At 43.0% G+C, this 12,499-nt stretch overlaps 1 protein-coding gene across 4 annotated transcripts in view; it reads right to left on the minus strand.

Annotated features, from left to right (window-relative positions):
* The window catches only part of FLNB (filamin B), a 134,801-nt gene that overhangs the window by 47,253 nt on the left and 75,049 nt on the right, over positions 1-12,499 (minus strand). For all 4 annotated transcript variants that reach the window (XM_006272199.4, XM_006272201.4, XM_006272200.4 and 1 more), the window contains exons 9-19: positions 11,560-11,757; positions 7,267-7,404; positions 5,573-5,699; positions 4,723-4,859; positions 4,107-4,300; positions 3,693-3,806; positions 2,962-3,105; positions 2,456-2,579; positions 1,992-2,152; positions 660-750; positions 168-337 (exon numbers count right to left, since the gene is read on the minus strand). In XM_006272199.4, coding sequence (XP_006272261.2) covers positions 168-337; positions 660-750; positions 1,992-2,152; positions 2,456-2,579; positions 2,962-3,105; positions 3,693-3,806; positions 4,107-4,300; positions 4,723-4,859; positions 5,573-5,699; positions 7,267-7,404; positions 11,560-11,757 — 1,598 coding nt within the window. The remainder of the gene's footprint in view (positions 1-167; positions 338-659; positions 751-1,991; positions 2,153-2,455; positions 2,580-2,961; positions 3,106-3,692; positions 3,807-4,106; positions 4,301-4,722; positions 4,860-5,572; positions 5,700-7,266; positions 7,405-11,559; positions 11,758-12,499) is intronic.

Raw genomic sequence — 12,499 nt, forward strand, 5'->3', positions numbered from 1 at the left:
CAATATGCTAATTGGACAGAAAGTGCCAAACATGATCATATTTACAGTTTTATGTTAATGATGGTTTTGCTTCTTAGCAAAATTAGGGAACTCAAGCAACCAATTCATTTACATATAGATACTTGTACTGCAGGTGCACCACTTTCCTTTGAGAACGGCAGGCCTACCTGCTGTATTGGGGTATACTTGACGGTATGAGAATAATCATAGTTGTCAATGACATCCATGTCCATCACAGCCTCTCCTGGCACAGGTCCGCTGAACTGCACATCCAGTGGTGCTTTCCCAGCACCCTTAGTGAATACTGTGAAGTGTGTTGGTTTGCCATTTTCCACACCTTAAGGGGAAGAGATTTAACATGTTGCAGGTGCTGAAACTCCAAGTATAGCTAGTATAGACCAAATATTATGTATAAATTTATATAGCCCATAATGATCAAGCAAGAGGTTACAAGTGCTGTCTTCATTGTTAAGTAGAATCAAGCTGAATTTAAAACTGGTTTCAAACACTAACTTAGATTTGGGTATAACATGATCCCATCCCAGAACCCCATCTGGAGAAAGCTGTGACGCAATTCTTAACATCGATTCATTACTGCTCATTCACATAATTGAGCCATGCTCGTGTCATCCACCAGTGTTTAAATGAAAATATCTCACCACTTTTGTTTAGTCCAGGTCCTTCAGCTTTCACCTTGCTGGCGTCATGTGATGGATCCACTTTAACTCTGAAAGGACTGGCAGGAATTTCCTGGTATACAAAAATGTTATATTATAACATTTCAGCAGTTTTTGAAATGGGTAGCTCTGAAGGTAAAAGGTACCTGCCTTCTAGCAGCAATATTTCTGTTCAAAGAGAACAGAAAAAAGTGACTGGACAAAAATAACTCTACTTCATTGGAAGCTTTAGTCTGCTATACAAGTTTCTGTGAATCATCTCCAAGATGGCCCCCCAGCTTTACTCAGTAAACTACTAACATGTTGTTTGTATGTTTTTCTACCCCAACTGTTCCACAGTCCAGAGGCAAGGCAACCCCCCCCCCAAAAAAAAAAAACTTGAGTAAATCAAGATTAAGGAGGGGGGTAGGCAACAGTGGCAGACAGAGTAGGGAGCAGATCAGGCATGGGACGGGGATCAGAGCAGCACCGATAGGGTGTGGAGTTAGTTGTGGCATGCCTGCCAAAAAGGTTAGATGCTCAAAAGCAGTGGGGCCATTTTAGTCTTATGTTTCTCAGCTTGGACAAGGAGGCAACCCAAAACAACTTCGGAAGAAGTTGCAGCATTTTTGGTGCTAGTACAATAGGAAAATACTGAAGTGCCATCAGTTCCCAAGTCCAGAGTGATAAAAGTTACTTCTTCCTTAATGAATTTGGGCAAATGTATAAGTTTGAAAGTTTTTACTGAAGTAAGTGACCAGTAAATAAAGCAAATAAATGAAAGCTTTTACTTACAATGCAGAGAACCTGAAATCTAGATAGTTTTTCTTTCTTTTTTTAATAACATTAGTTCTTACTGGCTTATGCATTGAGATCTGTTAAGTCTTCTGCATGGAGGGAGGAGGGAGAGAGAGAGAGAGAGAGAGAGAGGGGAAAGGAGGAGAAGGGGAAGCTATTTTGGAAACCAATTACCTTCAGTAGACCTGCTGAGGCCAGAGGTCAAGTGACCCAAATGCATGCTTTCACTATGCCAGCTCTGCACAGCACATGGTTAAAGTTTTAGTCCACAACCCACCCTGATCAGATTTGCTATTCTTCAAGCAGGCCTACAAAAGGGCTCTTGAAAGCAGTGACTAGACAGAGCACATTTGAACTATGATTTGTAATCAGCTATCTTTATGCTGCCAAGCAGCATAAATTGAGCCAGCATCAAAGCCAACCACGTTCAGAAGCACTAAGCAGCAGGAGCTCAGCCAGAGATCAAAAGATGAGAAGAAAAAGGTAAAGCCTGACATTCTCCAGGGACTCTCTGCAATACAAATGTAAAGTACAAACCTCTCCTGCAAAAAGCACTTTGATAGTGTACCGCCCAGCAGCTGGTGGCATGTACTTCACTGTAAATGTGTCATTAGCATTGTGTATGATGTCAAAGTCTATGTCTTCTTCCTCGTCACTTATCACACGAGCATCACACTTAATGCCAACGCTGACATCACCTAAGAGACAGCAGTAAAAAGTTGTTCAGAAGGTACTGTTTAACAGCCAGCTGGCTATACAACTGAACGTCGTTTTGACTTCAAGCCACTGGACAGACATAATGGCTAATTGAGCACCTGCATAAAAATCCATATGATAAAGTTTAACCCATCTTCTGCTTGTTTCCCTTTTTATCAAGGATGAGAGAGCAGGTTTCTCTGCTGAAGTTTGTTTGTGCAGGAAATCACAGATATACAAGAAGGAGCATCTGAAGGAGTTAAATAGTTTTGCTACAAAGGCAGAAATAGCCAGACTATGTGTACCTTCTCCTGCATCTGTGCAGTCAACTGTGAAGTGAGTAGGCTCATTGGCTTTCAGACCAGTTCTCTCAACACCAGGGCCGACCACTTTCACTTTCTGAGGATGACTGCCTTGGCCTATCAGGACCTGGATGGAATAGATAGGAATTACCCCATACTCAAATCACATGCCAAACTAGTAGAGTCTGAACACTTAAATGCTAGACTAGCTACTGCTTTTCCACAGCCTGTAAAAACACGTCCCTAGTCAATGTTCTGATAGCAACAAAACATAAAAAGACACGCTAACTTGCTGAAAGAAGTATGGCACTTTTTAGCTAGTCAGATGCTTTAAACAGATAGCTAAAAGTGACAACTTCTTAAAAAAAATCTTAAAGAAGGGTGGTGTTCTACCAACAAGTGATCATCAACATGCATAAAGGAGGTGGAGCCCAGCGTTGAGTGCCTGCACATTTTAGAAGTTGTACCAATTGCTTCCACTTAAGAAGTACCACAGCTTTTGTGCTTACCCTAAATGGGCTATTAGGTACATTGGCTCCTCCCCAGATCACAGCAATGGTATGTTTGATTGGTTTAACTGGAAGGTAAGAGCAGGCATAAGTTCCATCCGGTTTGCTCTTCATTTGTATGTCAATAGGACATCCTTCACCATCCTGAAATGGAGAAGCTACATTAGATACAGTGACTAGACAATCGTGTGCAAACAGAAGGAATACGCAACTTTAACAAGCTTATCTCAATAGCTACAGCTCTGCTAGTGGCAGCCGACAAACAAGGCCACCAGCAATAATGAAAAAGACTTATACAGTTAACTCCAAGTCCCCCCAGATATTTGAACTGTTAAACTTTCCTCATGTCTAGACGTGGATTCTAACAGACTCTGTCAAATGGGACCACATGTAGACATCCCCACAAAAGAGACTAAGCCTTATTGCCAGAAATAGGAAGCACTGAGCAAGGCATGTTGCAACCCTACACCTGAGACACGTTGTAGTTTGCACTGAACAAAGCTGAACAAAGCTAGCTATTCAGTACTCAAGAGAGGTGCCATCTTGTTCTGAATTAAGCTTATGTCAAAGAACATGCCATTCAACAGCAAGGGACAGACAAGTCAGATTTGCACAGTAGGTACTGGGCATGTTGCCATTCTATAAACCTGCTGTAAATACTTGTGTCAGTGTACGCTAGAAAGTCCTTTACTATTGGTGACAAGTTCCACAGAACTGGTTTTGCTTTTTACCTGTGCATAAATCTTCAATGGAGCTTTCCCGGCTTCCTTTGTTTCAACTGTAAACTCAGCAGGATTGTTTACAATGCAGCCAGTTCTCTCCAATCCTGGACCATAAGCCTTCACCTAAGAAGTTTGCAGGGGGAAAAAGGAAAGCAAGTTTTACCATCCAAGGTAAATCAAGCAATTTAAAATAGAAAGCAGGACCCCAGCAGTTTCTTACACTTCTGGGAGTACCCAGGCACAAGATTCACAAAGAAAACAAGACAAGACTAGAGAAGTTAGGATTTTGTCTACTTCAACAGTAATAAATACAGGAGTCAAGTCAGATAGCCAATTTAATTTGTAGGCTTTGGAGCCACCTCTTCCAAAAACCACAGCTCTACCAAATAAAATTCAAATTTTGTACAAGAGCCTTCGTCTTACCTTATCTGGGTTGAAGTCTCCTGAAGCTGGTCGGATGAAAGCCATGTAAGGACTGTCTTTTATGTCTTCATCATCGCACATAACATGAACAGCATATTCACCAGGCTCTTTAGGCCAGTACTTCACATCACATGAGCCATCATTCTTGTCATCACATTCTATTTTAGCTTGAGATGGGCCTTCAATTGCAAAGCCTAAAGGAAACACTTGTTTAGTCATATATAGTCTGGGCCTCCAAAGATGAGCTAGTGGTCACAAATCTAGGCTCAACACTAATCACATAACTTTTCTTAAGTGTTCCCACAATTTGTCCATCTTCTCCTCACTCACTGCTCTGTGATGCCTTTCTTATTGGTAGGTCCTGTTCCTTTCTAGGCATAATGCCTACCCAACAGAACACAAATGCCTCCATTGTTGACATGTCCCCCTAAAATCCAGCAAGTATTAAAGACAATAGGAAATGTTCCTCCTCTGCAACTATAATCATCAGATGTATTCACAGCTAGTAGTTAGCTAGCAGTGACCAAGAGACCTCACTGTTACCATTTTAGACCAATTATTGGGCAGTTAACCTGCATTTAAAACCACCTTTGCCAAGATGACCAGTACAACTTACCAAGAGAGCCAACTTCTGTGCCAATGGATTCTACCACAAAATCAGCAGATTTACCAACAATCCCTTCATGAAGTCCTGGTCCCCAGGCTCTTACTTTCTGAGGACCTGCTTCAGGACCTACTTGAACTTCAAAGGGGCTAGAAGACAGGCAGGACAAAGCTCATAATTAGAAAAATGCAAAAGATAAATCCAAACCTTCCCCCCACCACCCACCCCACAGCTGCAAGGAAAACGTATTTTAGATCTTTTCCATCACTGGGTCAATACTGCAAGCCATATATTTAGACTGTTTGCTTGATTCCTCTACACTGAGGGCTTGTCTGGCCAAAATCCTACAGATAGCTTGCAGTAAAACAAACAAACAAAGTTGCTTTGGACAGCCCATGAGTTTAATGCAGGGGTGGGCAACATGTGGCCCCGGGGCTGGACGCGGCCTGCCATGCCATTCTATCTGGCCTGCGGGGCCCCTAAAAAATTTAGAAAATTCATATTTATCTGCCCTAGGCTGCCTGTCATGCAGCCCTCAATGGCTCGCCAAAACTCAGTAAGCGGCCCTTTGCCCAAAATAATTGCCCGCCCCTGGTTTAATGCAAACCTGAGTACTGAAAATCTGCATAGGCCTCTACAAAAATCTAATCACCTTTGAATATCTTTACAGTGCAAGCTCTGTTGTCTCTGGAATAAAAATAACCCTACAAATCCAAGCAACTATTTATTTGCAAAATACTTCTTGCTAGAGCTTCTTGGAAGACAAGCTTGACCACAGTAGGTTTTTGTTGTTTTGTTTGGGGGTTTTTTTGGTATTTGCTTGCATGATATTGAAGGATTAAAAAGAAATTTTCCAACTCACCTCTTGGGGACATTGTGTCCACCCCATAAAATAGTGACAACATATTTCCCCGGGCTGGCTGGATAATACTCAAAGGCATGTACCCCATCCACAAAGTCTTTTTGTTTCACAAGCTCCTCCAACCCCTCTGCAGGAAAAGCAATTCAAAGTTAGATTTAAGATGTCAGCTGGCAGCGCTCTGGCTACTCAGGCAAGTTCGTGTTTTCTAGTATTTACTTTAATTTTGTGAGAATAAAGATGCTTTCACCAGAAAGTCTGGTAAAAGGGGAAGTTAGTTCCAGTTGCCCTCAAAAGGGCAGAGATGGCAAATGTTTCCAGAAGAAACAGATGAGAGAAAGTGTTTTAAGTTTCCAAACTTAATAGGCTCCCCTATGTTTTATTTTCTCTTAGTCTGCAGCATGATGCATATCATATGTTAAAACAAAAAAGCTCAACATTTGTCAGATTTTTGTGACCACAAATATTTAGGGTATGCCTACTTTTAGTTTTCCTCGAGATGAAGAATCTTGCGAGAAAAGCTTAATATCCTGAAATTTATATTGGTACATCTGTTACCTTTTTCCCCAACCACATTAAACCATGCAGTCACTTAAACTATCACTTCCCTCATCATTAAAGGGGATACCAGATGCATCTAATCCAAAACTAGGGGATTTGCTCAGAAATTTACTGAAATTAAGCAGTTGAACTTCAAGTACAGACCAAAGTGAGTCAAAGTCTGCAATGGGGGGCACAAAAATCAAATCAAAAAGGCACAAAAAACCATAAGCCACTTGCTTGCAAAGATACCAGGCATGATGCATGGTCCAGCTGGAAACAGAGTCAAGGAACTAGAATGATCCTGGGGAATTTAGTGAGAGCCTTAAGATGAAAGTTTCCCTTCATCCAAAGTGTACTGCATTTGCAATATCTAGGACTTCAACAACTCAGCATTTAGAGTGTCAGTACTTCTCAAAGACGTCACAGAAAATCTAGTTCTATGGTAGCAGAACAGCTGCCATCCTGTCACAGGAGCTCATGATGTGAGCTTGAGCCATCAACTATTTAAGATGGTACGTGAACCAATGTCTAATGAGTCACTGCAACAGATGACTGGAGAACTGAGGACTTCAAATTCTCAAGCACTTAATTAGCAAGATTTTAAGTCTCTATTATTAGGCATTCAGGCTGGTTCTGCAGCAAAACAAATTTATCCAGGCCAATCACTTAAGTGGAGCTTATGATAGACACCAGGCATCAGAAACTCCCTTAGAATCCTTGCTATTAGAGACCAGGCCATAAATAAGGATAAGGTATCTGCTTAATATCACTCAGCCAGCAACTACGATCCTCTGCTTCAGTACGAAGTGTGGCAACTCTGCTAAGAGGTGTCAAGAGAGATGTTTCGTGGAAGACTAGATACTTTCCACCACAGTGGCAGCAGCAGCACTAAAAGTCACTCCAATACAAAGCCTAAGTAAAATAAAGCATGTTGATGTATGAAGGCACCTAGTCACCCGTTTTGTAACTCATATCCCATGAATGCATAAATGTTCTAGAAATGAAGATCTTTCTGGCATGCAGACGACTAACAACAGGGATGGACCCACATTTGGGTGTGCCACTCCATTTTGGGCTCTTTTCTCTTCTCCACAATACCCCAAACAAAAACAACAACAAAAGAGAGAGACAACTACAAGATTTCACACACTTACTTGGTCCTTTTATGGTCACACTGATCTCTCCACTCCCAGCTGCTTTAGTGTCAACCTTGAAGTCTGCAGTTTCTCTAATCCGTACTCCTTTAGGTTGCAGGCCTCGACCACTGGTACGACAAGCATTTGGATTGCAAGCTGCAAGTGAATTTCAGACATGAATACACTCTTTGATTCTACAAATAAAATGTAGCCAAGACAGCTTGGAACAGCATTTAACTAAGAGTTGACTCAGGGCAACTGAAGATTAGTTTCCTACTATGGGAAGTCTTAATGCCATTCTATACCCCTGGAGTGAACCAACACAGAATTGTTCTAGCTATTACATAGGTCCTTGAGGCTTTTGAACCACAGTGTTTGGAACACTGGGGCAATGGCTCAAGTTACACAAGTCACATTTTTAAGGACAGAAAGCCAAAAAAAAGAGCCACCAAGCAATGATACCTAGCTTGCACATGTTTGGGACCAAATTGTTGCCATGCAAGTTCCAGCAATATTAGAACATTTGTTACCATATTAATAAAACTGAAGCTTTGTTTCCCTTGCATCTCTTTCTGAATTTTATATGAAGGTCAAAAAGCAGTATATGAAATTTCACTGAAGGGGTATATTGTAGTGAGAAGTGTGGAGGAGTCCTTGTGGGCCTCCTCCACTCAAACCTCTTAAGCAGGGCTTTTTTTCCCCCCTTTCTTTCTTTGCCATTGTCTCCTCATCTGCGAATCAAACTGGGCTGTGATGGAAGGCAGGTAACAGGGTGGGGGCTTTAGTTCCCCATCCTCTTAGGAATGCCCTCCTGACTGGGAAGGGAGGCAGAGCCACTGTCCCTCTGCCCAGTAATCAGTGATGCATTTCAAATTGGTTGGCTGGCAGCCAAAATCTACTGGTCCTTATTGGATCAGGTAGATGTCAGACAGTCAATATAAAGCCAAGACTGCCCAGGAGGAAGGGGTGGCAGCCATGATGAAGACAAAATAGCTGAACCTCAGCAGCTCTCTCTCTCGAAACCACATGGACACACTACGAACAGCCTGCCTCCAAAGGAAAGCTCTATCAGCCTCTGGATGATGCTTGTGAGTAAGAACTTGAGATCCAACTAGGTGTATAGCTTGCAGTAATTCAGATGTGTAATTAAAGGCTACCCAGACACTCTGTTTGCTCCAAGGTATTTTTCTGATATTGCTCTATCCTGTACCCTACTCCAAACCTACTCCTTGTAATCAATAAAAGTTCTCCCCTGTACCTAGTGTGGAAGACTTATTGGCAGAGGGTCTAGATTATGCCTTGGGGTCCCCTTGGTCCAGCTGACTAAGGGAGACCACTATTTGTGCTTCAGACTAAGGGAAGCACCCCAAGTTCTTGCAGTGGGTTAAGTACCCTCAAAGGCTACAAGGCCTATGTATCCCAGGGGGCACAGGGCCTAGAAACAGTCTGCACCTCTGGGTGGTGGCAGCAGTACCCCAAGCTTGCGGGTGCACTCCAGGAAGGGGGCCAGCCAGGCATGAGGTGCCCCCAGGGAGGCACTCGGAGCCTGGAAGGTGGTCAGGTGCAGTGACGTGGGTGGCTCAGCGCAGAAGCACCCCCTACAAGAAGTCCTATGGGCTGAGGAAAAGGGCAAAAACTGCACTCTGATTTGCACAAGTGACTTCCCCATACACTAGGCTCCTTGGAAGACACGAAAGTTTAAGCTCTTACTTTACTGCAGGATCCTATCAACAACAGAAGGCTTGCCATGCTACTAGAACCCTTCACATGTGGAGAATAGTCCCTAATAAGGGAAGACAAGCAGGATGGTAGGGTTTTTTTTCAGTTTTAGTTTATGTTAATCCCTTATGTTTATGCAAATTATTTTTCCCAGCCCTGGACAGAGTTAAAGTGGAAGCAGACTCTACAAAAAATAAAGATAGTTGAAAATTATGAATAACTTGGGCATGACATTATGCCATTCCAACTACCAGGAGGTCTTCAAGCCAGGAGTGTTCCAAAAGATCTAGATTTAAAAAAAAAAGGATAGAGGTGTGACCATGGCTTCATGGTGGTCTACTGTAAGCATGGATTTTATCCCCACCCCCTTTCCTGTTACATCTATTGTGCTTATAACAGGAGCAGAGAGGACTCACCAAGCAGTTCATCCTACCTTTTGCACATCAAACAGATGATTTCTACCCTAATCCCTGAACAGTTATATCCATTAGTATTATCTCAGAGAAGCAGACTTCCTAACTTAATCTGTATTAACAAGGTCAAGGCAGAAATCGCATAGCCCTTGCACAATTGGGTTTGGCAGTTAGTTTGTGGTTAAGCAAAATTTCACTTGACTTGCAAGACAGGAATCTCGTTATGACTTTACTCAATACTTCATATTTTGCTCACAACTTTCATTCCAAGAAAACAGAAGCAAAAGAAACTGTTGGATCAAAAAAACAAAACAAAAAAACCCCACAAGCTGCAGGCTAGAAGCTTGAAGACAGCAAACATGAAGGAAGAAATCACCCTGCACACCTCTTACCGACAGAGCTCGCTCAATTATGAGGCGACTAGCAGTGAAGTCCAAAATTCCACAAATGGAGGGTAGCTCAGGAGAGATGAGCAGAGATCTAAAAGCATAGGAGCAGGTGAGGATGGAACAGAAAGCGAGTTAGGTGTCAGTTAAGGAGGAAATTGAGACAAAGTAAATAGTCAATTAAGAGGCAGAGCTGGAGAATAGTGAAACACCTGAATAGCTGAATAAAAATAAATAATTAAATAAAAATAAACTCTCTCTTCTAAAAAAAAAATAAATAAATAAGACGGCAGTTTCAAGTTAAAGGAGGAGACTAGCAGCTCAAGACACATGTAACAGCGTAAGAACCCATGAGTGGCCAGAACGCCCCTTCATGGCCACCATGACCCTATTGTGCCTTCAGTCTTTTAAGCAGGTCTCCCCTTCTCCTTTCCTGCCACACCGTGAAGTAAGTATTTAGAAAACTGCTTTTGGGATCCCCGAGCGAGATCTCTGGAGCTCTGGTTTCACTACGCACTGCTTTAAGAGCTTATTACATGGCTACAACCAGCCCTCACACCAGGGGCAGGCAATTATTTCGGGCAGAGGGCCACTTATTGAGTTTTGGCAAGCCATCAAGGGCTGCATGACAGGCAGCCAGGGGCAAATAAATATTAATTTTCTAAATTTTTTAGGGTCTCCGCAGGCCGGATAGAATGGCCTGGCAGGCTGCATCCAGCCCGCGTTTTACCCACCCCTGCCTTACACCATGCCCATGCCTCTCAGATATCACAATTACTCCCTTGTCAGGGCCTTGGTCCTTTTCTCAGGCTGCAAGCCTCCAGGCCTGGCCCACTAATTTGGGTGCCCCTCACTCTGGGCAACTGCCCCTCCTGACCCTGGTCTTTGCCCTTCTCGGGTCTTGTGGCCCAATCCTTATCCTGCTCTAGGAAAATAACCTGCTCTGGCCCCGCCTGCCCAGGCCCCTGACCTGGTCTCCATCCTCTCTTAGGCAATGACCCTGCTTTAGTGCCAAAGCTCACTCCATGTCCTGGGCCCCCTCTGGTACTATTGGGACCCCTGCCAATCCTCAAGAGTCCCAAACCTAAACCATAGGTTAGAAAACAAAACTGAAGGTCTGGCTCCTGCCTTAACAAAAAGCATCCAGCGTCAGGGCCAAAAAAGTATTCCGTTTCCAACTCATCTAGCCCTGGGTCAGGCAGTCCTCAGCCAACAGCAGAACTTGTCAGTCTATTAAGGCAAGTGAAGACCATCCAAGCAACCCAACCATGGGCTTCTCAATGCCTAGCTCTCCAAATCTAATCCCCAAATGGGGTTCCTCGGTGCTATCCATCTCACAGCTGTGCACCACCGTTTTGACATTCTACTGCCCCCCCTTCCAAGCACACCCTTATCTTAAGTCTCCCCACTATCACCTGTGGGGAATTACTCCCTGCCTCCCAGGTGATAGTCCTAATTAAAGAACTAATGAGCAGTTTTCTGCTACATCTCATCTCACCTGCTTGTTTGCTTGCCCCACAGCAATTACCAAGCATCTGCTTTTGTTTTGTAAAAAAGGAGCCTCTGGCTCCATTACACCATATTACTTAAAAAAAAAAAAAAAAAAGAGAGAGTGTATAATTGAACTACATGAATGAACAAGATGAATCATTTGTTCACCTGCACATAATTATTAAATCCTTCAGTGTCCTGTAGCATGAGAAGTGTTCATGAATATCCTGTGATCAAATCGACTGTGGGCAGAAGCTAAATCTAAAACTTAGAAAAGGATCAGAGTGCCCTTCTGGACATACCTTCACCAACAAAGACAGCAAAGGGACTTCTTGGAATAGGCTCTCCAGCAAATGTCACTCTGACAGAGTGAGGACCAGCTTGAGTAGGTTTGTAGATGCAACGATAGGTTTGGTTCCCTTTGTCTTCAATTGTAACTTCCAGTGTATTTTTTCCTTGAGGATCCTCTACTTCCGCATTAATATCCCCCACACCAGCACCTGCAGGTAAACAAACAGCGTGAGCTTAGCCTTGAATGCAAAGTCCCTTTGTTAGTTTCCTGGAAAAAAAGATTCAGTTTTGACTTGACCAATTTCCTTCCTCTTGGAATCCCTGTTCTCACAGAGCAGTCAGCCACAAAGGTTTCAAGCCACAGCAGCCAAGTAAACTGCTGTGTCTAGAAAGCATCATGTGGTGAAGTAGGGAATGAAATACAGAAGTCAGAAGGAGAGAGAGAAGTTTCTGGTTTTAATACAAGGTTTATTTCTGACCTGGGCAGCTACTTGCACCCACCTGCCTCTTCAGTTACAATTCCAGCATTCTCTCTCCTGTCCCATCCCCACTCCCTTGCACCACTTTACAATCCCATTTGCTAAGCTACAAATTGTAGCTATATCCAATTACCAAGAGCAACTAGAGAAAACCCCACTATCTCCTCCAGCAGGATAGTACCAAAATTCTTTACCATGCAAGGCGACGTGAGTGTCTACAGGTACCCATGCTTAAAACATACTGGTACATGTGACCACACACACTCCCAACTCCACCCATTCCATGGCTTATATGCAGAGTTTAAAATAATCCACAGTTCTCCCAAACTTTTTATTAGCAGTTCACATCATTTCCAAGTCAGTCATTCCTCAGAGCAAAGTCTGACCAACTAGGACTGATCTTTCCTCTTAGTGTTTACAGCCTGCCATTTTATAGTCATTGAACCTTTATTTCTTTGGGGTTGGGCTTAAG

This window comes from Alligator mississippiensis, chromosome 12, assembly GCF_030867095.1.
Source record: "Alligator mississippiensis isolate rAllMis1 chromosome 12, rAllMis1, whole genome shotgun sequence".
Lineage (NCBI taxonomy): Eukaryota > Metazoa > Chordata > Crocodylia > Alligatoridae > Alligator > Alligator mississippiensis.